Below are 22,379 nucleotides of genomic sequence, written 5' to 3'. Positions count from 1 at the left end.
TAAATAGACTATTTACTTGCGGTGTTTGCTTACTGGGATGTAAGTAGAGTAGTAGACTGCGGAGGACCACCACTCACCGCTTGGCGGTCGTCCCGTCGGAGAAAAATTGGGAGGACAGAAAAAAAGTCTCCCGCAACGTTTTTTTTGGGAGTTTCAACTTGCGGTGCTGAACAGAATTACTTCAACCCGCACAACATTTCAATAATGGCTCCCGATAAGAAGGATAAGAAGCGCAAGGGTATGTATATCCACTGGAGTGCTTTTATCATTGAATTCTTTTCTCTTGCGATCTGTCTAACAACGCAACAGCCGCGACCACAGTCGCCGCCGACTCGCCCGCAAAGAAGACGAAAAAGGTCGATGCGAAACCCGCCGAAACCCCCAAGGAAACCCCCAAGTCTATTCTGAAGAAGAACAAGAAGGATGGCCCCGCCACAGAGGATAAGCCCGCGGCCAAGTTGAAGGTCAATGGCGAGCCGGCCAGACAGGTCAAGCCTCGCAAGCGGGCCGCCGATTTCCTCAGCGACGACGAGAACGAGCCCGAGGTTGCTGCGGCTAAGCCCACGGCCAAGCCCAAGCCTGAGACCGAGGAGAAGAAGCAGCCCAGCAAGAAGAAGTCAAAGAAGGAGGACGGAACACCTGCGCCCGCGCCAAAGGCCAAGACAGCCGCCGCTGCTGCGAAGCCCAAGGCGAAGAAGCCCGAGCCTGAGCCCGTTGTTGAGGAGTCGGAGTCGGAGTCGGAGGCGGAAGAGGATGAGGATGTGATGTCCGTCGCGTCCGAGAGTGGTTCTGAGGAAGAGGATGAGGATACTCTGGACGACCAAACAGCCGCTCTGATCAGAGGCTTTGAGAGTAGCGGCGACGAGGACGAGTCTGGCGACGAAGGGTTCGACCCCGACCAGCCGGTGCCCAAGATCCCCGACTCGAAGAAGGCGAAGCGCAAGATTTTGAAGAAGCAGAAGAAGCAGGGTGAGCCGGAAGAGCCTGGCACAGTCTATCTCGGGTGAGTTCTGCGGTTCTGTTTCTTTCTCCCCCCGCTACCTACGTCGCTTCTTGACTAACGTGCTCTCCCTACCCAGTCGTATCCCTCACGGTTTCTACGAACACCAGATGCGCGCCTACTTCTCGCAATTCGGCGAGATCACCCGTCTGCGTCTGTCGCGTAACCGCATTACTGGCCGCTCCAAGCATTACGCCTTCGTGGAATTTGCCTCGACAACGGTTGCCAAGATTGTCGCGGAGACCATGGACAACTATCTGATGTATGGCCATATCCTGAAGTGTAAATTCGTCCCCTCCGACCAGCTGCATCCCGAGGTCTGGAAGGGTGCCAACAGACGGTTCAAGCGTACCCCTTGGAACCGCATCGAGAAGAAGCGACTGGAAAGGGGCAAGACCCGGGAGCAATGGTCAGAGCGCATCGAGAGGGAGCAGAAGAAAAGGCTTGCCAAGGCCGAGAAGCTCAAGGCTCTGGGATACGAATATGAGCTCCCCCAGCTGAAGAGCGTGGAGGATGTTCCTGTCCAGGAAGAGCCCAAGGCGATTGAAGGTTCCGAGACCCCGGCCGAAGAGCCCGTCAAGGCCATTGAGGCACCTTCGACGCAGGAAAAGGAGGCGGAGAAGGTCGAGGAGACTCCTAAGAAGTCCAAGAAGGAGAAGAAGGGAACCCAGTCCACTCCTAAGCAGGAGACACCCAAGCAGGAAGGACAGAAGGCAGCCGTGAAGAAGGGAGCCAACGGCGCGGCGGCTTCGCCAGCTACCAAGGCTGGAGCAAAGCCCAGGAAGGCGGAAAAGGCCAAGGGTAAGGCCAAGAAGGCGTAAACATGTTGATATTGCTTCTGCTCAGGTTTCTGTATTTCTTTAGCATAAAAGGGTCTGCTGTATGTTCGGGATAAACTGTTGAATATATTGCCTTCAATGAGCTGTGAGCTGCATTTGCTTCCCTATCGTAAGACAAAACAGAATTGAGACTTCGGCTCATATCCATTGGACAGAAACTTGGATGCAGTTATGTAGTTGTATCACCATTCGAACAGTTGACCAAGTTCAAGTCTTCATACTAGGTAATGCCCCTATCCAAACGACAACGCAGCTGATTGGCCGGTCAGCTAAAATATCACGTGACAAGTTATACCAGTTACGGTCTAGCGTACACTACCAGAGTCTCCACCGAGCATTAAAAAGCCAAAACTTTTCTCTGCCGAACTTCTTTCTTCCTTCCTCAACTCCTCGCTCAAAGAATCGCATTCAAAGCTCACACACAGGAATATCATCCCCGATATTCCTCCCAAGCTTTGGGAGAAAGTCCCCGGACACCCTGCCCTGATCCTTCGGGATCCGCGGTAGGCAATGCGGAAACGCGCCGCCATAGAAGCAATTCGACAGCGGCTGACTGCCCTACTCCCTCCCGGTGCCCTGCCTATATCCGACGCCCTCTGCGGTGGACACAATGGCGGTATAGCGGGGTGTCGGAGAGGGGTTTTGATTGGGTTGCCTTTCGTCGTGTTTGGATAGTCATGCGATTGCCCTGGTTTTTTCTAACCGGGTAACTCAATGGGGCTCATTCTTGAGGCGAGGAGTTCACAACATTCCCTTTTTCTCATCTCTCTCGAGTCTGTAGCTTATTGCAAAGCGGTGGCTGGTTTGCGGCCACAGATGCCTTGTCGAAGGGGCCGGACTCTATTTTCTTTTTATGTTGTCTCGTGTTGGCGTCGACATGCACGTGGGTTCGAGTGATGATATACCAATCATAGAGTCAAGCACAGATACCCCTGCTACGGCATGGGGTTGTGAAGATAAACGATTGTTTTCTATCTGACGAACTCATTATCAATATATGTGTTGGGTGCTTGATGCTATGGATTCTTTAAGGGGTAGTTTATAAGAGTTAGACAATCAGGACATCCATTCAGTCTTATGTTACAATCTCCAATGCGTATTTTTTCCGTAATAACACATAAACCATCATTCAATCATTGCGTTTTTTGAGCCTTCGCCGCCGGAGTACGAGCAGCTGCCTGACCTCTCATGCGCACCAACATGGCAGCGAAAATCTCTGCCATGACTGCGATTGCTGTCGCACAGACGCTATTCCAGACCTGGACGCTCACCGAACCGCGAGGGGCCCGGGGAAAAGAGAGCATCCACTCGACGATAGACGGGAACCAGCCGGCGGGGAGCGCGAAGACGGGCGTTTTCGAGTAGTAGAACTGCAGGAAGATCTTGAGGCCGCTGGTGCTGAGCCAGCGAGCGATCTTGACAGCCCAGTCGAAGGAGGTTTTCTGGCTCGTAAGCGCTTGGTCTGTTATTCCATCACGGGCGTTGTTAGCGGGATTTTTTGAGTCCTGGTACGTTTTGGCGCGGGAGGGAAGAGAAGCAGGCCACCGTGGTGACTCGGTTCTGCAGCAGCACCATCATCATCAAAGGAGCTGGAGGAAGGGACACGCACTGATTGTCTCGTATTCATCCTTGGCCTTATCATGTCTCCTTCGCAGCTTTGCCCATTTGGCAAACTCGTCCTGGGAACTGGTGTTGTTCATCTCGCGGTTCAGCTGGACGACCTCGCGCTTGAGCCGGCTTTGCTCGCGGGCATTCTTCGCCGTCGAGGTAGGGAGCTTCAGGTATAAGGCCCATAGCTATAACAGACCAGTTAGACTTTGCTTCTTTGTATTGAATTCCGGCCGTGGGTGATTTGAATCCAGCAATGCTATGGCAGATGTGCACGGTGAGTGTGGTGAAGAAAGAACATACCGCAGTGTCAATGGTGCTGGCACCTGCCGTGTTCACCAGATATATGGCGACATGGACGAAGAAGATAGTCAGGATGAGTGACAGCATCTTGAATGTTTGGATGGATGGTTGTTCTTTGTAGAAGAGGCTCTCCCAGACTCGCACAGCAGGGTTTCCGAGCTCGACTGAAGGTCTTCGAAGCCCACTTCCAGCGAGATAGTCGAGGAAGACTCGTAAAAGATCGTGTCGTTAAACTCTAGTATTCTGTACAACCGCCCAACGCTTTCGTAAAGCAGAATATCCAGTCACCGTGGCTTTGATGAAGCTGAGGGAGGAGAGCTCATGCAAATGACGTTGTCCAAGTGGCCTCGATCTGTGCGTTCTCCGCCTCCCCCGTCGGCTGCCACTAAGATAAGGAAACAAACCAAACAACGACAATAATAATATTTTATCTGGCTGGGCCAGTCTACTTATTTCCAAACACAATAATGAATGGACGGCATCCTTAATCCCACCCTCAGATGTCGTCCACACCACCAGATGTCGGCCCCAGCGAATGCGTATAAGGAGCTCGCCCATATCCTCCAAAGCAGAGGCGATCGCACCCTTGAGATCGAGATTCTGCCGCCGGATCTTGGACCACTCCTTCAAGATGGATGTTCGGTAGGCATCACCAAGAAATACCTGGTGCAGGCCTTTGTCGCTGCACGGAGCATTTTTTTCAAGCATCTGGGTTCCGTTTCCAACCTCAGGACTCCCGTGGTCGAGGGCGATGCCACTTCTTACGATGATCCGTCCATCGCCTCGGAAATCATCTTGCTCTTCGACTGCGAGCATCTTACAGCGTGTAATTGGCGGAAGAAGCAGCTCGATGCTCTGATCCGCCGCCAGGACCCCCAGGACTCAAATGACGCTGACCGAGAGAGACTGGTGCGCGACTTGGAAACAGAACGCTCGCTCTTGACGACCTATCTTTGTTCCCCGCTGCATCGGCATACCAAGTCCCCGACACTTTGGCAACATCGCTTATGGCTGTTGGAGCATATGCTCACGATTTATTCGTTGGATGTGCCATCTCAACCACTACAAACTGCTCCTCTCCAGCCGAAGACGCCTCTGAATCTCGAGCAGAAGATATACGAACTATTTCAGGTGGAACTGACGGTTGTTCTCCGCGCCGGGGAGCTGCATCCGCGAAACTACTACGCTTTCAGCTCCATGCGCCAGCTCCACGCTGCCATGGCCGGTAAATTGGATGAGATAGAGGATATTACAGACAGCGCCTCCCGGCTGGCGTTGGCAGTCACCGACCGCACTTTGGACTGGTGCCTTGCCCATCCGACGGATATCTCTGGTTGGATGTTCATGCTTTATCTGCTGGAGGCTATTCCGGACAATAACATACACCTGAATATTATTGACAAAGCCGTTATGTTTGGTCTGCATGTCCGGTGGGAGGGTGAAAGTCTTTGGACGTTTGTCCAGTTGGCAAGTAGGGTGCTTGGTGTGGAGGAGGCTGTCTGGGAACATCTCAACACAAACCAGCCGCTTGAGTTGATAGATTTTGCCCAGGTGAATCACGAGAGAAAGAATGGCCTAGTAACTCTGCAGAAATCATGGAAGACCTGGATGGCCAGAGCGAAGGATTGTTGGACTGTTGACCGACCGACTGGGGGCATCGGCGCCACTGGGTGAAATGCAAAGCTCACTGAGCCTCGGAATAGGCAATTCCTGTATATTAAGTATAATCAATATCCATGATACCCATCAAATGCGTTTAGCGCAGAACCGGCGCCTGTTTGATTTACAAGGAAAGACGAACGCCATGTGTTTTGAAAGAAACGCCTCGCTCATTGTAGATGCTCTAATAATATGCGCCAAAGACTCCAAAATGTCTCCAATCGAGCTCTCGTCATCACAACCGAGGGACATATGCGCGACCCCCGCCCCGGACTTCAACGTGACATAGCAGACTCATCCAGTACAGCGACTCGGACAACTGTAGAGTAACCAAATTTAGGTCCTGGCGTCCCAAGAGCTCGCAGCAGTCACACAATGTATGAAAACGACCCTTATGCGAAAGACGAGCGGCGAAAAAGAGGTGCGCGCGACTGGAAGTCTCAGCTGTGTCAAACAGGTACTCGACACGTTCATGGCGGAGGGTCGCTATTTCTTTTTCCCTGCTGCTGCTTCCGCTGCTTTCTTCGCATCGGCTGTCCCGGAGAGAAAAAGAAAAAGTATGTCAGTTCAGTTGTATCTGGAAGCGCAAAACCGTGCAGGTGGACTGAGGGGCGGCTTACCAGCTGCCTGTTTTGCGCGCATGATATCGGCGACGCTTTCCTTGTTGCGTTGGAACTCGGAGCCACTCATCGAGTTTCCAGCTTTCTATAGATAAAATCCGATTAAAATCTATCGTTTTGAAACATATTCGTTTGTAGGGAAAAGCAACAAGGATGGTTTGTGGTTATTTGTTGCGCAGTGCTCCATGTGTATGGCGGGGAACAAAGGAAACCAACCTGCTTGGACTTGGCCTTGAGATTCTTCTCACGATCTCTGTCTCTCTGGTTTCCGCGAGTCATTTTGGCTTGTTCAAATGATATGGAAATCGCTTAGATGAAAATAGAAAGGGATGGTCTGCAAATATGACGGGTTCGGTGAGTTGAGAGGAGAGAGAGAGAGAGGGCAACGTTCCAGACTATTGAGGGAATTTTCTGTCTGCGTCCATACCATTCCCTTTAATAGTCCGCCGAGCCCCGGTCATTCTTTGCCTGTCCTGGCCATGAGGCCGCTCAGAGGCAAGGTAGATACAAAATGTTTAAACACATTTAAACGGGGCATTCATGGACTTGGCCCTGACCTTAATTCATAAAAGCATTGTGAAAGACTCTGTGGCTTGTTAACTTTCAGCAGATGTGAATCCTATTGCTTCGCCTGATTCTCGACACAGGACTTGAAAGGCCCTAGCAAGTCCCAATCACATCAAGCCCTTTGGAAGATTGTCGAGAAATTTGTCGAGAGAATTGGTTCAGAAAGCTCTATGTTGACCCGAAACCGTGTACTTTTCACTTGTCAACAGCCTCATCGCATGACAGTATAACCGCAAGAGAAGGATTCTGTATTGGACACATCCATGATTAGAAAAACTACCAGAATCGCGTAGGACGATTCTCCAGTGACAAGCGCTTTGACTGTCCTAGTCAATGAGGGAGATCCTCTCTCACCTCAAATCGAAGCGCTTAAATCCTGGCGGTTCGAGTAGAGGATTCAATTGGTTGTAAGTAACCAGTCCTCCAACATATTCCACGCTTCAAGTATCCAGAGCGACTATGACTGTGCAAAATTGTCCTCTGAGCATCGACCAAGCATAAACTGGATCGACTCAGCCGGTTAAACAACTCTATCGCAGAAGTTAATCTTCGGAACAGCAGCCCTGTTTGGGGAATTCCGTTCTCATCCTGATGCTATTGTTAGCTTCTCATCAAGACGGATTGGAGGAGTCACAGTGGTGGTATATCTAGTCTGAATCCTGACTCTTGACAGCGCTTAAATGTATACCATTCCTGCAGTTATCCCTATGCGTTGGGATATTGACCACTGAGGCGACATCACTGCGGCGCCTTCTCGGAGTAGGCGCTTAACTACAAGACTAAGAATACCTTGTTTCCGATCCAGAGACTGACAAAGAATCGATTGGAGCTGAGGAATTTCCGTTGCTTCCCCGGCTTTGGAGAGAAGACAAAGCCTAAATGATAGCCAATTGGCAGGTATCGCAAGGCAAGCAAATGAAACGGACGTTTCGAGATGATTGGCAATCTCGCAGCGATGCCATCCTCTCTGCTGATCCTATACAGATAACTCACAGATGCGCTTGACGGCCAAGCTGAAGCACGATGAAGATGAGGATAGACAGTCAGAACATCGAGTGGGAGCCACTGGCGGCTCCTGTTACCCGAGGGATGCTGTATGGCTTGAAAGAACCGCTGGACTTGACGGACTGAAGTTATTCTAGAGTCATTCAGACGAGTCTTCTATTGTTGGAACAGATTCTCTTTGTCCTTAAGGTAACCATGAATGGTCCTTGATCACGAATGGCTGTTTTCATTGTGTTTCAAGTCCAAAATCCTGCTCATTGACGGCGGTCTTTGTCGTCCGATTCATTTGGGCTTCGATTCAGCCCTGTTATTCCTGAGTCTAACATGCAGTGCTTCTGGCGCTACGGCCCAAAAGGGGCTTCCAGAATGGTGTTAAATCAAAAAGGTCTTTGTCTATTGTTGCCTCACTTTTCTTGTTGTGCTCTTTCTTTAACCCCCGGGTTTGACCTCGTCGGCGGGCTCTTTCTCCCTTTCTCCCTGTCCCTCGCTTCAATTTTCGTTCTTACACAGTGCTGCTGGTCAGTTCGTGTGCTGCTACCTTCTTTTATTAACTTCCCCTCCGCTGTGCGCTATAACATCTTCTAAAAAGCATCGTACTTCATACCGACTCTTCTCTCTTGTATGGTACAGCATCTTGTCCACCACTTCGATCATGATGGCTTTCTTGAAGGAGTCCTTGGCTGGACCAGGATTTGTGATTTTGAACGCTATACGCGTCCTGAACATCATTGTCTTTCTGGACATCATCGCAGCAAGCGCGGTGATGATCGTGAAAATCTCTCTTTTGAACAGCTTCTTCTTCTTCCAGGCTGTGTCTCATGTCATGGCTGCTGGAGTCAGTAGTAAGTACTCAGTCCTCATCATCTTGCAGCTGTGCTTCCAACTCATGACACTGACCCGCGAGTACAGTCTTCCTTATACTCTCAGAATTACCATTCTTCCGCGGTTACTTCGATCACAACTGGCCTTTGTTTGGCCAGGATTCCGGGTTCGTCACACTAGCTGTCGCTATGCTACTACTTGGAATCGCGGTCTTGGGGGATCTGAACACGCCAGCTACAAGTCAGGAGTCGCTGGGGCTTGCATTTTGGCGAATCGTGGTCTCCGCGGGAATTCTGGCCATGGTCATGAGTCTGATAAATCTGGCATCGGTAAGTTATAGGTCTCTCTATAGATAAATTGCCATGAAAACTAACCTCGTCTACGGCAGAGTTTTATCTTCGCGGATCGTTCTGCTGGGGTTACTGCACGTCATGTCCGAGTGTATGGAGCGGTGGCACCTCAGAAAGTGGTCACACGGGCAAGCAGCCAGCGCTCCTTTCAGCTCGGCATCAAGCGAGAAGATTCGCTGCCAACATATACCTCGCAGTCTCCCGTAAGGAGACAGGGCTCCGCGCGGAGTATGACTCGGTTTCCGTTGAAAATCTCCTCGCCCATGAACCTGAACGACGCCGCATCGTCAAAATACTCAAGGGACTCGTCAGGAGTGACTGTTCCTGATATTGCCCATCATCCAGCCATGTATTCCTCACAGGTGTAGATGCGGTGAGACAGTGGCAAAGCTTTGGATTATGAAGGGGTTTACTCGTTTCGACGCTCAGGGTATATTAGCGAGGGCGTTCACTGACCGGGAAAGGTCAATTTCGACACAAGCATCGCATTCTTGGCTGTTATTCTAAACACCTGTTTTATATCATCCATTCTCTAGTTATTTACATAATACCACAGCTCAGCCAGCTTCCCTATCAATTATCTATTGCTTTCACCTGAGCCCTTGTAGGTACAGTAAACAGTCTGAACTCCCTAGAAGAGAACGAAGTATAAAAGTAGCCTGTGATTGGCCCACCGGTGGTCGTCGCTTGGCGCATGCGATAAGATTACCTGCTCACTAAGAATTGTCGCAAAGGAACAAAGTGAGGATCCGCTTAGCTGTCATTATCATCATCCATGCATCAACAGGAGATGCGGCAGCCAGGTGTTTGAGTTGCTCGAGCTTCCTTTCAGAGAAAATGGTGGAATTCGGGATCTCCTTTGGGACGTATGTGCACTCTTTACCTTGTTCTTGCCATCGTCAGACCTAACAGTATCCGTTACAGCATCAAATCCCTATTGATCTTCTTCGCGCCCATCCTAATCCCGCGTGTGATCAACTTCTATCGCGGGTTCCGAGTCGCCATAGCACAGCGTCCTACACCTCGTCCGCTAGATTCATCTAGTCAACGAGCGCTCAACGTCCTCTTCTTCTCCGTCCTCTTATGTCTCCTCCTCAGTCTCCCTTTCAATCCTCATGCGCCGTCTCCCAGTATCTTCTCCCAAACACGTTCACGCATCAACACCCCGACCGATGTTATTTTCAGCCGACTGGCACGGTTCCGGCCGGGCGACACCCTCACCGAGGCAGATAAACTCCTCCGCTCGAAACTCACATCAGTCGTCGCTCGGCGGGTCTACCTTCGCTACGGACCCGACGCCCTGACATCGTGCGAATACTGCTCGGTCGACAATCTCAAGACATACCTTCTTTACTACCTCCCCTTCAACACATTGCTCCCGCATCTTCTCCACATGGTCGTGGTGGGCCTGGTGACCGCGACACCGTTCGCTGGCCGCGACGCCGCTGGCTGGCGCAACAAATTCACAATCGCTGGCCTGGCCCTGGCCGCAGTGGACATCTACATCGTCTCCACCTACGATCCGGTGCAGTCCGCCTCGGCTGCGGTGCGCGCGGGAATCTCTCCGCCATCGAGCTTGTATCACCAAATCACCCTCTTCCGCCCGCTGGCATTTGCCATTTTCGACGGAATCTGCGCGCTTCTGATCTACATCTCCGCCACGAACCGGTTCTTCTTCACGCCTCCTTCGCAGGCCGACCAAGTCGACCAGCTGGTCTCGGCCTCGTTGACATCCCTGGCCGGAGCGAGCTCCAAGTTGCACGCGATGAGTGTGGCGCGGAATGCCGTGGTGAGAGACAAGGTTCTGAAGGATCGGGACGATGCGTATTGGCGGACGGTGGTCGCGATGAGCGCCGGCGGCGCGGAGGGCGATCCCTCCATGGCGCCGAGCAATATCTGGGAGGAGGAGGAAGTGGTGCGAGCCATGTCGCGGGCGATGGCGGGACAGGGAGGGGTGGATTTGGCCAAGCTGGGTGTCAGTGCGGCTGAGTACGTCAACGGCGTCACGGCAGGTTTAGATGAAGTTGAGTCGGAGGGTCAGTAAATGGATCCAAATAGCGAAACCTGCATCCATATGAACGCGTTGGTTCAATTCGCACATTTACCCTGGTTCAATCAAATCAAAGTTCTACGGCTCAACCACTATTGCTCTATGTCTGGATCGATCGTTTATCTCTTGCCTTGGGATAAGATCACGAACTCCTGCCAGTTGATGATGTATGTATGTATGTATGTATGATCAAGCGACGAGCCAGACCCTATATTAGCTGTAAAGCCGTCGCTTGAAAGACAGCCTCTGGACACAGCGTGTGAAGTATTTGGCTGCTGCGATTGGGGGCGAGAGTGTGAGATTATGCGGGCAAAGTACGGGAACTTTACCTATCCACTGCCCGAGAGACTTATGTATTGGAATGTATTGTACTGTATTAAACGGTAAGGTAAGGTAAGGTAAGGTCAAATCAGGGTCCAGGGAAGTATTTACTGTTTTGTTGATAGGCGGTGAGCCATACCTACCATTACATGGATCCTGCGGTACAGACTATGATAGGTACAATTTAGTGTGACTTTAGGTGACCCTCTTTGATATGCCCTCAATCAACTATAGAATGAAGTTGAACAAGTTGAAGTTTGAATTTTCTCAGGAGATATTCTACAGGTTGGATTGACTGATTACCATGATGAATAGCGAGATCTTGTAAGGTCTCGAGTCCAAGCCTACCGTCCTCGTTGTAGATCCAACGAGGCCAGATCAGACTCATACTGTGGGGGTGGCCTCAAATGCGAAACACTCCCCTCATCAGTAGTCGTTGTTTCAATAAAATACAGTTTTTAAGTGGCCTTAGGTTCACTTACTTACGTACCCTTGCGTCAACCTCGAAGATCTTCCTCCTCAGCGGAGAACACACTCAATCCGTTTTTTCTTTTCTTTCCACTTTTCTCTTCCCTTTCCTTTCGTGACTATGCTCTCCAGCTGAACAGCCATTCTGTCCACCCTCGACCAGACACACAATCCTCGAGCCTTTGCCTTCCCCCCCCCCCAACAGGTACCCGCAGCGGAACCGCGGGCCATATCGAGTGGGCACGGAAGGAAGTGGCAGAAAGAACACAGACACAGACTTTGGTCCTCTGTGGTCTGTGTATTGCAAGTTGGTAACTAGTGGTGTCGGGAGTGGTAATTGGACTGCTCCTTTCCATCCCTATCAACCACTTAGACTTTGTTTCTGAAATTGTTGAATCGGTCCCTAGTCGTGAGAATCCATCATTGATTGCTTGGATTTCCTCTGCAGACTGCGCTGCTGTTGCTGCTTCTTCCAGCATCAGTGATCCTTGACCTGCAGCATTCACAACCCGCACTCCCCCCCCGTCATGGCCAAAGACGTGTCCACGCAATCGCAGTCCGTCTCGGAGCTCAATACTTGCGTTTCCGCTGGCCATCGGGCTGCTTCCAAGGAGACGACCTTTCGAGAATGGATGGTCACAAATCAGATCGGTATGGAACAATTGTTTCTTTTTAAATGCGTTGGAAATGGGATTCCACCCACCGTTGTTGCATGCTTTTCCAAGATTCCAATGGATTACTTGCCCAATTAGTTCCGTGGTCGAAGAAAGTAGTTCTTGCGTCTGCGCTCGAGCGTCAATGGCGCGGAATATGAACCAACAGGCTGACCCTTGCTCTTGATGTGCACCTACAGGGATTTCCTTGACGATCCTCGCTACACTTTTGGCGGCTCATAACCTCTACCCTTCCCTGCGACCGTATACCGCGCCCTTCTTCCAGTTATCGTACTACCGGCCGGCCCAAGGGGACTATGTCCAGGGCTTTGATGATGTGTACTTCGTCATCAGCTCCGCCATCACATTCACCGCTATTCGTGCGATTAGCATCGAATGGGTCTTCCAACCAGCCGCCAGATTTGGCGGACTGAAGCGGAAGAACTCCATCCGCGTTGCTGAGCAGGCATGGATGTGGGTGTACTATGCGTTCTTCTGCACTTTTGGCATGGTACGTCCCGCTGCATCCCTCTCCCTCGTAGCCGGCGACTGACCATGCGGGCGCAGTACATCTGGGCCAACTCGAACTACTGGATGGACTTCAAGGCCATCTGGGCCCAATGGCCGGCGCGCGGTGTGTCCGGACACCTGAAATGGTATCTCCTCGCGCAGCTGTCGTTCTGGTTCCAGCAGATCCTGGTAATCAATATCGAAGAGCGACGAAAGGATCATTACCAGATGTTGACCCACCATGTCATCACAAGCGCCCTCCTGAGCTCCGCCTACATCTACGGATTCTACAATGTGTCGAATGTCGTGCTGTGCCTGATGGATATCGTGGACCTGTTGCTACCGGTATGACCTTCGCGAGACTTCCCCTTCTGCGGAGAGAAGCGCTTTTTTTTTTTAATATCTGACTTGTTTGCCCAATAGACCGCCAAGATCCTCAAGTACCTCAAATACGAACTGTCCTGCAATATCACCTTTGTCCTGTTCATGGTGACCTGGTTGGTCACACGCCATATTTTATACCCGCGCCTGTGCTGGTCCATCTATAAGGACGTACCCGACGCAATGGCCTACGGCTGCTACTCCGGGACCACAGCCGAGATGATCTCTACGAACGGCTACCCAGACCAGTTCCGCTACCTCTTCTACCCGTTCCTCAACATCGACGGCCCCATCTGCATGAACCGCACGATCAAGTGGATCTTCCTGGGCTTCCTCCTGGCCCTCCAGCTGCTGTCCATCATCTGGTTCGTGATGGTTGTTCGCGTGGCTGTCGGCGTGCTCCGCACCGGCAACGCCGAGGACACCCGCAGCGACGACGAGGAGGAGAACGAGGTCCGCACTACGGCCAAGGACGCCATGCCGGCCAGCAACACAGCCATCACCGACGGGCCAAACGGCGACTGGCGCCGCACCGCGAACGGGCCAACCAACGTGCGGTCCCGAGGCCGGGGACGAGTCCGGCTCGGCGACCAGAGCGATCGCAAGGCCCTGCTTGGCCGGATCGGATGTGACAAGCCGACGTAGACGACGTCCCCCCCGGCAATGGTCCCTGATGCATCCAGCCTGCTTCTTCTTTTTCGTTGTTTTCTAATGTCATCATGATTGTGCCACTATTCCCAACATCAAAATGAACCCACCTCCCATGGAATATTTCAAAAAAGAAACAACAACCCTACATATCCGCTTTAGACCTTGACCTCTGATATGGTTTGTCATACATCATTCATATGATCTCATTTTTGTTGACGGAAGGTTTTCCGCGCATGGCTTTTTTTTTTTTTTTTTTTTTGCCTCTTTTCCCCCATTCCGTTGCTTTTTTTTTTCGTTGTTTTAGAGAGACAATTCAATACCCACCTTGATTTGCATGTACGATAGACCTGGTAACAGCATGGGCCTTGGCTTGGGAGGATTCCTGATCCAATTGAAAAGTGAGAGTGAAAGTGAAAGTGAAAGTGGAAAGTGCCATCTGGTCCCATGAGGCGATGATATATGTGAATGTACGTTTCGAGGTACATCGTAAGAACTGTACAGCCATGTACATCAGAGAAGAAAGGTAAGTACTTGAGACTGTACAGGTCAAGGTCGTCAATCATAAAAGATATATCACCGTATGTAATGTAATGGAAAATATCAATATGTCCAAATCCATCCAACCGATTCATCATGCGTAAATATCGTGTTTCTCGCTCGTCAGACTATCCCAAGCACAGGTCCCCAATGCCGCTTGATAGAGGCGCAGGAGTCCCGACTTCAGAGTAAGCGAGGGCAGCAGCTTGCTGGGTCCCGAGAATCTCCTCGCGCATCTCGTCCTCGTCCCAGAAATACTCCCTCGGCTGACCGCGTCTCTGCTGTTGGGCGTCCACTGCTGCATCGTCGATGCTATCTGACCCCAGCGCGCACTCCTGCTGAGTCAGTATGAAATTGATCAGGACCTGGCGGAGGCGGTCCCAGATCGTGCCCTGGTGTTTCCACTCGAGGCGTTTTGCGATGCGCACCATGCGCGAAACGGCCCAGCACCGTTCGCCGGTATCGCCGGCTTGCCCGTGGGCGTACCCGCCGTTGTTCAGGAAGAGCCATAGGACGGAAGCAATGCTTGGGTTTCCGCGGGGGCTGAGCTTCTGGATCTCCATGTCCAGCCACTCGAGGTAGTGGTCGAAATCGGTGGAGTTCTGATAGGAGTCGTAGAGGGCGACAGCAAGAAACAAAAGACAGGCCATGCAGGTGTATTCGTCAATGAATCTGATGTCGCAGATTCCGTGGTCATAGTCCGGAAGCATTGTAAGAATGGAATGCAGCTGCGTCCCCGGGCTAAAGCGCTTGACGCGAGGAGTGGTGTGTCCGCCTGGAGTTTCACTGCGGGTGCTTAACATGGCATTCTCCAATTCGTAGAGACGACGGAAGAATCGCAGAAAGTCTTCACCGGCCCGAAAGTAATTGTACAAGTTCTCAGACCCTTCGATTTGGGCCAAATGATGCGGAATGGCGAGCGGCTCCTCTGAAACAAGAAAGTCAAGGCTCTCAGGGAGAGTGTCAGGAATGGCGCCAGTCCAGGGTAGACATGAAGTGTAAGTTGCATTCGGTGCGCAACTAAAGTCCACCCTACGCTTGTGTCAACCAGGTTATGATCTCAGGGTGTCTGGCGAAAGGCAGTTACCAGTATAGGACCTTCTCCAGAAATGGATTAGAGGCTCGCATGCCTCGCATTCCGCCTCGATTTCGGACCATAGATGCCAGTCCCTTGCAGTGCATCCGCTCGATAGAAGCATCCTTCGACCATTTCTTGACTTTGTAAGTACACATACAAACTCAGGATGTACGACGACTTACCTCAATTACTGCCATTGTGGCTACGGCATATATGGTTCCGTCCTGCAGGCCCTGCGAGTCTGCTTGCATTCGCTCATTCATCATTCGAAGCGCTCGCATTTTGTGAGTAAGGCTTTGAACAGAATCTGTCTTGCCTTCGACCCCGGCTCGATGCTTGGATGCAATGGCGAGCATCGCCTGGAACGGAAGACCGTCATGCAGTGCGATTTGCCGGAATATCTCCAACATAGGGTTGTTTGCAACAGAGTCGGCAAACTTATACATCATAGACGGATAGGTCACGATAACTTTGCATTTGTAAGCCCTTGGCCAAGAGAAGATGAGGAGTCTTTTCTGCGCCAGATTCTAGAGTTGCACCTCCGACCCTCTCATTGCTCCGATATGGCACTATGCGCAATCCACAACCTGCGATGTACGTGATGGAGAAAGAAGACTTACAGTGTTGGATCAGTTTATGATCAGTGTGACTAACAGGAATTGGATAACTGCTAAAAGGATCCTGAATGGCCCCATGTCCAGGACTCGCCAGCGGATCCGGGGTTCTATAGCTAATAAATGGAAGAGGAGAAGACTCCTCCGATTTGATTGAGGATGATTGAGAGACCAAGGCCATCGAAGGCTCGGTTCCCGCTTCCAAGGCGCAATACTCCACATCGTCAACAGGTGGTATATTTTCCTCGTCTGTAGGGACATCTTTCAGAGGATCTTCAATCTGAGAGGATGGACTGTTTAACGTGGAAACTTCAGACGCTGCCTGGCGGCTGACCCAACCGCCGATTGGCAAACGAGGTGTCTCTAGTCGTGCGATACTGTCTAGGCGTCGCTGACGCATATACTGGCGCATCGCATGGCGGCGGACCTGTCGTCTAGACTCGTTGTCGGTAACGAGGACAAACTCAAAGCTCTTAGATTGGGGGTTCTGTGGTTGCTGGCCCCCCCTGGAAGGGTGGCTGCTGCCGGACGACCCCGTCTGCTCCCCGGCAGCATAACGGCCAGAGGACCGGCGCGCGGGTAGGGTTGCAGAGAAGCCTGCTCTACCTGAGCTCTGCGTCTCCTGGTCGAAGTGTCCGTTCGAGGAAGCATCCTGGCCATCCTCTGCCATCTTCTCATGATCCGGCCTTGGCCGAACCAATCTGGGTAAAAATAGTACGGATCCTAATCCAGCTTGGTAGTATGTATAATGGAGTAAACGAGTGGAGTAAACCTTGTCCGGCTTGTCAGTGGAGAACGCTGACTCGCTCCTCGGACGATTAAGCAACGTTCTTCAAGCGTTGGCTATCATTAGGGCTGCGATTTGGTTTCGTTGGCGCATCTCAAGGATAGCTGGAAATTAGCCAGAGACGGGAAATCGCGAGACTCCAATGCTCGGCGCCAGCCCGATTGCCCTTTTGAGCGGTGCCCCACTATGTATTATCACGTGATGCATATGCAAGCACTGCATCCGACTGCGCACAGCACAATTTACGGGAATAATAATAGTACATAATAAACACAATCTATCTGTGGCAGCCATTTCTTGATATCTTCTGTCACCTGTGCAGGCAGAGTGGCAGACGCCTCAGACCGAGGTATCAAAAGCTTTATTGCGTCCAGCATATAGGAATGACGGCAATACGAGATGCGGCAGCTCCACTGATCTTATTGGCGGCCTATCCTCATGGGCTAAACGGACTGTTATGCTGCAGCCTGCAGCCTTGATCGGCTCACCCCATTGTTATTTCTTTCTGTGCTTGAGATGGTCCATCAGACGCTCGAGCTATCTCGGCTCCCACGGCCATTCGTCGAGTAGCCATAGGTTGGCTGTTCCACACAAATTAGCTGCATGTGTCATGCCCTTCTAGTTCCGCTTGTGCAGCTTCTGGCAAGTGGACGATGAGTACGAAACAGCAAACTTTGCATGCTATCACTCAGCCCGTTTGTGAGAATTGTCCTTTTCCACTGGACTACCGGATATCCGGACGCTGGTTCAAGCGGCTGATCAGCATTTGACCAGTTTTGTTGTCTCCATTGGAGTCATGGACTCAAGGCATGTTGACAAAAAAAAAAAAAAAAAGACGCAGATAATGAGATCTCTCCCGGATTAGGATGGACCAATTGCTCGTCAATCGTAATTATGGGGGCCGCTATTATTCTCGAACCTCGAACATGGTATGGCTCGGTCAAGAATTCAGCCCCCACTTTCTCGAAGTTTTGCGAGAGCTGCAGCAATGCCATCACTCACTTCTTCGGCGTAGCCAGCTTGCTGCGGAGTATCATCCGCCAACGGTCCTTTCTGAGTCTCCAACTGACTCCTCCCTTCCGCTTCCGCAAGATACATGGCCGCTTCGGTCGTCTCATACATCTTCCCAGACCCTGTCGTATTCTCACCAGCATCCACCGGACTTCTCTCAGGTGCCTTTACTCTCTTCGCATTTTCCACTCGGAAATCCTCCCTCACTGCATTGCACCACTGGTGAACCTTCTTTTCACCCCAACCGGGTACAGCGCTGATCTGCTCTGGCTGCGCGTTGATAGCGTTCTGTAGGCTTCCGAACGTAGATATCAGACTCGCTGCATCAGACTTGTTAATGCTTCTGGGCGTCGTAACAAACTCTACCAGGGACTCTTTGTAGGACTGAGCTTGTTGAGTGCGAATTGCGGTCGGTTGGGCGTTTTCGGACGCTTTAAATAATTCGAGGTAGTGAGCGGCTTCGGTGGCCGACCAGCATAGCATCAGCGTGAGATTATTGATAATTGACGTCTTGGAAAGCTCCTTCAAACTGTCTTCATGATTGGGTATATCCACTATAATCAATAGTATCCGAAGCATGTATTTCCCCGCCAGTGCCTTGATTCGAGAGTAGATATACTCGGGATGTAACCGGTGGTACTTCAGCGATAGAAACAACGCGCAGGTAGTCGCTCCGAGGACATAATCGGCGGGTATATCTGCATACTCCCAGGGTAAAAGCTTGATGTGGTTTAGGATAGGGTTGCCCTTTTGCCTGGAAGAGACAAGAATCGCCGAGGGGCCGGATCTGTTTGCGAGCACTTGTGGTTTAGGCTGTTGAATTTTAGAAGGTGTAGAACGACCAGAAGTCGATTGCAGAGGGGTTCCAGTATCTCTAGGAGCAGCCGTGCTTTCTGCGCTAAGAAGAGAGTTGAAAGCCGTATCATCACCAGCAGTTTTGTCGGCCATTCTGTGTTGTATCTCAAATCTGGCCCTTCGTCACCATTTAGTTGGACTTGCTACTGCTTACTTCTCGCTATCAGTAGTAAGTAGCAGCAGTCTATCTAATCGCAGCAGCAAAAGTCCGGGTAAGCTGTGTTCACCGCCCAGACCCGAACGCCCAGCAGAAACATTGGCGCGGGAATTTTCTGCCGCTACAAAAAAAAAAAAAATGAGTGCCCCAACTACAAAGCGATGGGTGAATCGAACAAGAAAAGACGTCTCGACGAAGCTACCAGTGCGCCTCGAGAGACTCAAATCACCATGGATTCCCCGAAGAAGGAAACAGTTCAGGAGGAGAAAGCCTCTACACAGCCTAAACGAACTCTCTTCGTTCGATCCCTTCCCGCCTCAGCGACGACCGAGAGCCTCACAGAATATTTCTCACAATCCTACGTGATCAAACATGCGATTGCCGTGAATGATCCGGAGACCAAGCAGTGCAAGGGGTACGGTTTCGTAACCTTTGCCGATCTCGAAGATGCGCAGGCGGCCGTGAAGGAGTTGAACGGGTCCACTTTCGAAGGCAAGAAGATCCGAGTCGACTACGCTCAACCCCGTCACCGTGAGATCGATGAGAACCTTGGCAAGAGTGTTCCATCTGCTGCTGCGGTCGAACTCAAGAAGCAGCGAGAGCAGCAGAGAGCGGACACCCAGCCCCCCAAGCTGATTGTCCGAAACTTGCCATGGAGCATCAAAACGCCCGAAGATCTTGCGGTTCATTTCAGGAGCTTCGGAAAAGTTAAATTTGTTACTCTTCCTAAGAAGGGAGATCAACTGGCAGGTTTCGGCTTCGTTGTTTTGCGGGGAAAGAAGAACGCCGAAAAAGCACTTCAGGCCGTCAATGGAAAGGAGGTGGATGGAAGAACGTTGGCTGTGGATTGGGCTGTTGATAAGGAGACCTGGGAGAATCTGCAAAAGGATGCCACGAAGGAGGAGGATAACAAGGAAGAAGCCGGTTCCAACGACGTCGAAATGGCCGATGGCGCCGAAGCGGCCTCCGACAATGAGGAGGAGGAGGATGAGGACGAGGACATGGACGACGAGGAGGATGAGGATGACGAAGATTTAGACGAGGATGACGAGGATGTCGACGAGGAGGAAGACGACGGAGAAGATTATGGGGAAGAAAAGGAGGACGAGCGAAATGCTTCTACAATCTTCATTCGGAATCTGCCCTTCACATGTACAGACGAGTCGCTTTACGAACACTTCACGCAATTCGGACCCCTTCGGTATGCGCGAATTGTCGTTGATCCAGAAACTGAGCGTCCGCGAGGAACCGGGTTCGTTTGCTTCTGGAAGATGGAGGATGCGGCATCATGCGTGCGCGATGCCCCTAAACAACAGGATACCCTGATCGCGGAGAAGGACAAGGGGAAGAAGTCCTCCACTACTCTCAAGCACTCAATCCTTCAGAACGAGAACTCCGACCCGAGCGGCAGATATACCCTGGACGGCCGTGTTCTGCAGGTTGCGCGCGCTGTAAGCAAATCGCAAGCCACCAGACTCGAAGAGGAGGGAGTGTCAAAGCGGCTCGTCCGTGATACCGACAAGCGCCGCCTTTTCCTCCTTCAGGAGGGTACTATCTCGCCCAGTGCTTCTCTCTACAAGAAATTGTCACCGTCCGAGATCAAGATGAGAGAGGACAGTTTCAAGCAGCGACAGAACTTCATCAGGAAAAACCCGGCTCTGCACCTCAGTCTCACTCGTCTCTCGGTCCGTAACATCCCGCGTCACGTCACCTCGAAGGACCTGAAGCAGCTCGCGCGACAGGCTGTCGTCGGCTTCGCCAAAGATGCCAAGGAAGGGCTGCGCCAGCCTCTGTCCAAGGACGAACTCAAGCGGTCAGCCGAAGCGATGAAGGAGGCAGAGCAGCACCGGAAAGAAAAGGGCAAGGGTATCGTGAGGCAAACCAAGATCGTCTACGAGAGCCGCGACGGCAGCAAGATCGGGGAGGAGACTGGAGCAGGCAGAAGCAGAGGCTACGGTTTCATTGAGTACTACACCCATCGGCACGCGCTGATGGGTCTGAGATGGCTCAACGGACATGCCGTGGACATGCCCAAGACCGGCTCCGAGGATGTCAAGGACAAAAAGAAGCGGCTGATTGTCGAGTTTGCCATTGAGAACGCTCAGGTGGTCAAGCGCCGGAACGAGCAAGAAGCCAGAGCGCGCGCCAAGAAGGAAGCTCAACAAAAAGATGGAGCGGGCCCGAGCAAGGATGACCAGAACGACAAAGCCAATACCAATGGCAAGAAGCGGAAGCGGTCCGATAGCCGTGGCAGCGGTAAAGAGCAGAATGGAGAGCAGGAAGCGGAAGAGGAGAACAAGATCGCCAAACGCAATCGGATCATCTCTAGGAAACGGATGCAGCGGAAATCTCGGAAAGGAAAGGCCTAGTTGAGTGGATCTGGAACTGATTGTATAGAGCTCTATTTGTATTTATCTCTATTCCCCGGCGTACTTGGGTGCATTTTGGCTAGAGCCGCAAGAACAAAAAGCATGTTTGATTGATATGTTTCCACTAGGGGAAGGGGGGGGGGAGGGGCTGGGAGTAGGTTTCATGAATTCGTAAAGGGTGGGTATAGCACCTTCAGTTCAATAACGTAGCATAACCTCGGACAAGAAGATTCGAACCGTTTTGTATTTCTCCCCTAGTAGTTTGTAGCATCCTTGACCTTTCCGACGATATTGTATCTCTTGCTGAAAAAGGTGTACCATTCACTCAGGACCGTCTTCTCCTTGTCATCGAGATCGTACCAGTCGGGTCTGCAGTCCTCGGGTTTCAACGAGGAGCAGGCCAGGGCACGGGAGGGATCCTTTCCAGCGAAGACTACACCAAAGATCAGTCGACGCTCCTTGCAGTCACAGCAGGCAGAGAAGAATCGATATTACCGTGATATTGGCCCTTGGTACTGTAAGCTGGGTTCCTGCTCACGTCGAAGACAATTCCCTTGATCGCAACGAGGGTAGGACGGTTGGGATCCGTGCCTGCCGACCAGAGGGTCGCGTTAGCCATACACCATACATGGGAGTGGTCAACAAGGTAAAAAACCGGGCAGCACAGACCGTCGCATTTGGACAATTCCTCCACGGTAATCGGGTCATCTTTGGGAGGGTCGAGCTGGATGGGAACCTTGGGTTCGAAACGCTTGGGTTCTTGCTCGCGTTCAACCATTGTGACGGGATATGCGACTTGCCTGGACGATTCCGAGAGGGTTGTTGGAGATGATGCTGCGATATTTCGAGCCAGAGAAAGTTCGAGTTTAGCCCGCAAGAGCTAAAGAGCTTTCGAGTTCCTCTGCGCGGGGCAGGCGGGGGACCTCGGCAGCCGACGTAACCGTGGGTCTTGTGCATGGTAATTGGTGTCATATTAATATTTTTGCTTGTAAGGATAATCACATTGTAGTCTATTCTATTGGTTTGTTGTTATAGACAAGTATACCTACTGAGGAGCAGCAGAAAGTCCAAGTTCAGAATGAGTGCTCTTAATACTCTTCTATCGTCCGAACGGTTTTCTAGGACTCATATCACAGCACAATAAAAGTGGCTATGCCTTGGCCA

General features: G+C 51.5%; 11 protein-coding genes across 11 annotated transcripts, besides 5 other annotated features; 6 read left to right on the top strand and 5 right to left on the bottom strand.

Annotated features, from left to right (window-relative positions):
• Positions 1-204: 204 nt before the first annotated feature.
• Positions 205-1,821, top strand: ACLA_045660 (rRNA processing protein gar2; the record flags this gene model as incomplete). The annotated part of the gene is made up of 3 exons (XM_001271526.1): positions 205-238; positions 310-1,003; positions 1,080-1,821. 3 exons carry the CDS (start codon positions 205-207, stop codon positions 1,819-1,821), a joined length of 1,470 nt encoding a protein of 489 aa, XP_001271527.1.
• A 1,151-nt stretch (positions 1,822-2,972) lies between these two features.
• Positions 2,973-3,837, bottom strand: ACLA_045650 (guided entry of tail-anchored proteins factor 1; the record flags this gene model as incomplete). The annotated part of the gene is made up of 3 exons (XM_001271525.1): positions 2,973-3,301; positions 3,449-3,635; positions 3,751-3,837. The coding sequence occupies 3 exons, from the start codon at positions 3,835-3,837 to the stop codon at positions 2,973-2,975; spliced, it is 603 nt and encodes a 200-aa protein (XP_001271526.1).
• A 432-nt stretch (positions 3,838-4,269) lies between these two features.
• On the top strand, positions 4,270-5,424 carry ACLA_045640 (uncharacterized protein; the record flags this gene model as incomplete). The annotated part of the gene is made up of 1 exon (XM_001271524.1): positions 4,270-5,424. The coding sequence occupies one exon, from the start codon at positions 4,270-4,272 to the stop codon at positions 5,422-5,424; it is 1,155 nt and encodes a 384-aa protein (XP_001271525.1).
• A 471-nt stretch (positions 5,425-5,895) lies between these two features.
• ACLA_045630 (4F5 domain protein) lies at positions 5,896-6,308 on the bottom strand (the record flags this gene model as incomplete). Its single annotated transcript, XM_001271523.1, has 3 exons — positions 5,896-5,942; positions 6,030-6,114; positions 6,246-6,308. 3 exons carry the CDS (start codon positions 6,306-6,308, stop codon positions 5,896-5,898), a joined length of 195 nt encoding a protein of 64 aa, XP_001271524.1.
• Positions 6,309-8,256: 1,948 nt separating this feature from the next.
• Positions 8,257-9,141, top strand: ACLA_045620 (uncharacterized protein; the record flags this gene model as incomplete). Its single annotated transcript, XM_001271522.1, has 3 exons — positions 8,257-8,443; positions 8,511-8,752; positions 8,812-9,141. 3 exons carry the CDS (start codon positions 8,257-8,259, stop codon positions 9,139-9,141), a joined length of 759 nt encoding a protein of 252 aa, XP_001271523.1.
• Positions 9,142-9,610: 469 nt separating this feature from the next.
• ACLA_045610 (uncharacterized protein) lies at positions 9,611-10,817 on the top strand (the record flags this gene model as incomplete). Its single annotated transcript, XM_001271521.1, has 2 exons — positions 9,611-9,639; positions 9,698-10,817. 2 exons carry the CDS (start codon positions 9,611-9,613, stop codon positions 10,815-10,817), a joined length of 1,149 nt encoding a protein of 382 aa, XP_001271522.1.
• Positions 9,834-9,869: a microsatellite.
• Positions 10,190-10,227: a microsatellite.
• A 171-nt stretch (positions 10,818-10,988) lies between the features above and the next one.
• Positions 10,989-11,011: a microsatellite.
• Positions 11,012-12,139: 1,128 nt separating this feature from the next.
• Positions 12,140-13,801, top strand: ACLA_045600 (putative longevity-assurance protein (LAC1); the record flags this gene model as incomplete). Its single annotated transcript, XM_001271520.1, has 4 exons — positions 12,140-12,263; positions 12,466-12,776; positions 12,833-13,120; positions 13,199-13,801. 4 exons carry the CDS (start codon positions 12,140-12,142, stop codon positions 13,799-13,801), a joined length of 1,326 nt encoding a protein of 441 aa, XP_001271521.1.
• Positions 13,802-14,045: 244 nt separating this feature from the next.
• Positions 14,046-14,066: a microsatellite.
• A 137-nt stretch (positions 14,067-14,203) lies between these two features.
• Positions 14,204-14,239: a microsatellite.
• Positions 14,240-14,472: 233 nt separating this feature from the next.
• ACLA_045590 (uncharacterized protein) lies at positions 14,473-16,706 on the bottom strand (the record flags this gene model as incomplete). Its single annotated transcript, XM_001271519.1, has 4 exons — positions 14,473-15,376; positions 15,432-15,556; positions 15,605-15,891; positions 16,043-16,706. The coding sequence occupies 4 exons, from the start codon at positions 16,704-16,706 to the stop codon at positions 14,473-14,475; spliced, it is 1,980 nt and encodes a 659-aa protein (XP_001271520.1).
• Positions 16,707-17,771: 1,065 nt separating this feature from the next.
• On the bottom strand, positions 17,772-18,782 carry ACLA_045580 (DNA repair protein RAD10; the record flags this gene model as incomplete). Its single annotated transcript, XM_001271518.1, has 1 exon — positions 17,772-18,782. The coding sequence occupies one exon, from the start codon at positions 18,780-18,782 to the stop codon at positions 17,772-17,774; it is 1,011 nt and encodes a 336-aa protein (XP_001271519.1).
• A 225-nt stretch (positions 18,783-19,007) lies between these two features.
• Positions 19,008-21,215, top strand: ACLA_045570 (mRNA-binding ribosome biosynthesis protein NOP4; the record flags this gene model as incomplete). The annotated part of the gene is made up of 1 exon (XM_001271517.1): positions 19,008-21,215. The coding sequence occupies one exon, from the start codon at positions 19,008-19,010 to the stop codon at positions 21,213-21,215; it is 2,208 nt and encodes a 735-aa protein (XP_001271518.1).
• Positions 21,216-21,469: 254 nt separating this feature from the next.
• On the bottom strand, positions 21,470-21,993 carry ACLA_045560 (putative progesterone binding protein; the record flags this gene model as incomplete). Its single annotated transcript, XM_001271516.1, has 3 exons — positions 21,470-21,648; positions 21,711-21,806; positions 21,885-21,993. The coding sequence occupies 3 exons, from the start codon at positions 21,991-21,993 to the stop codon at positions 21,470-21,472; spliced, it is 384 nt and encodes a 127-aa protein (XP_001271517.1).
• Positions 21,994-22,379: the final 386 nt, after the last annotated feature.

Source organism: Aspergillus clavatus, genomic scaffold (assembly GCF_000002715.2).
Source record: "Aspergillus clavatus NRRL 1 1099423829800 genomic scaffold, whole genome shotgun sequence".
Classification (NCBI taxonomy): Eukaryota; Fungi; Ascomycota; class Eurotiomycetes; order Eurotiales; family Aspergillaceae; genus Aspergillus; species Aspergillus clavatus.
Note: the sequence above shows the minus strand (reverse complement) of the source record. Positions and strands in the feature narration are given on the sequence as shown.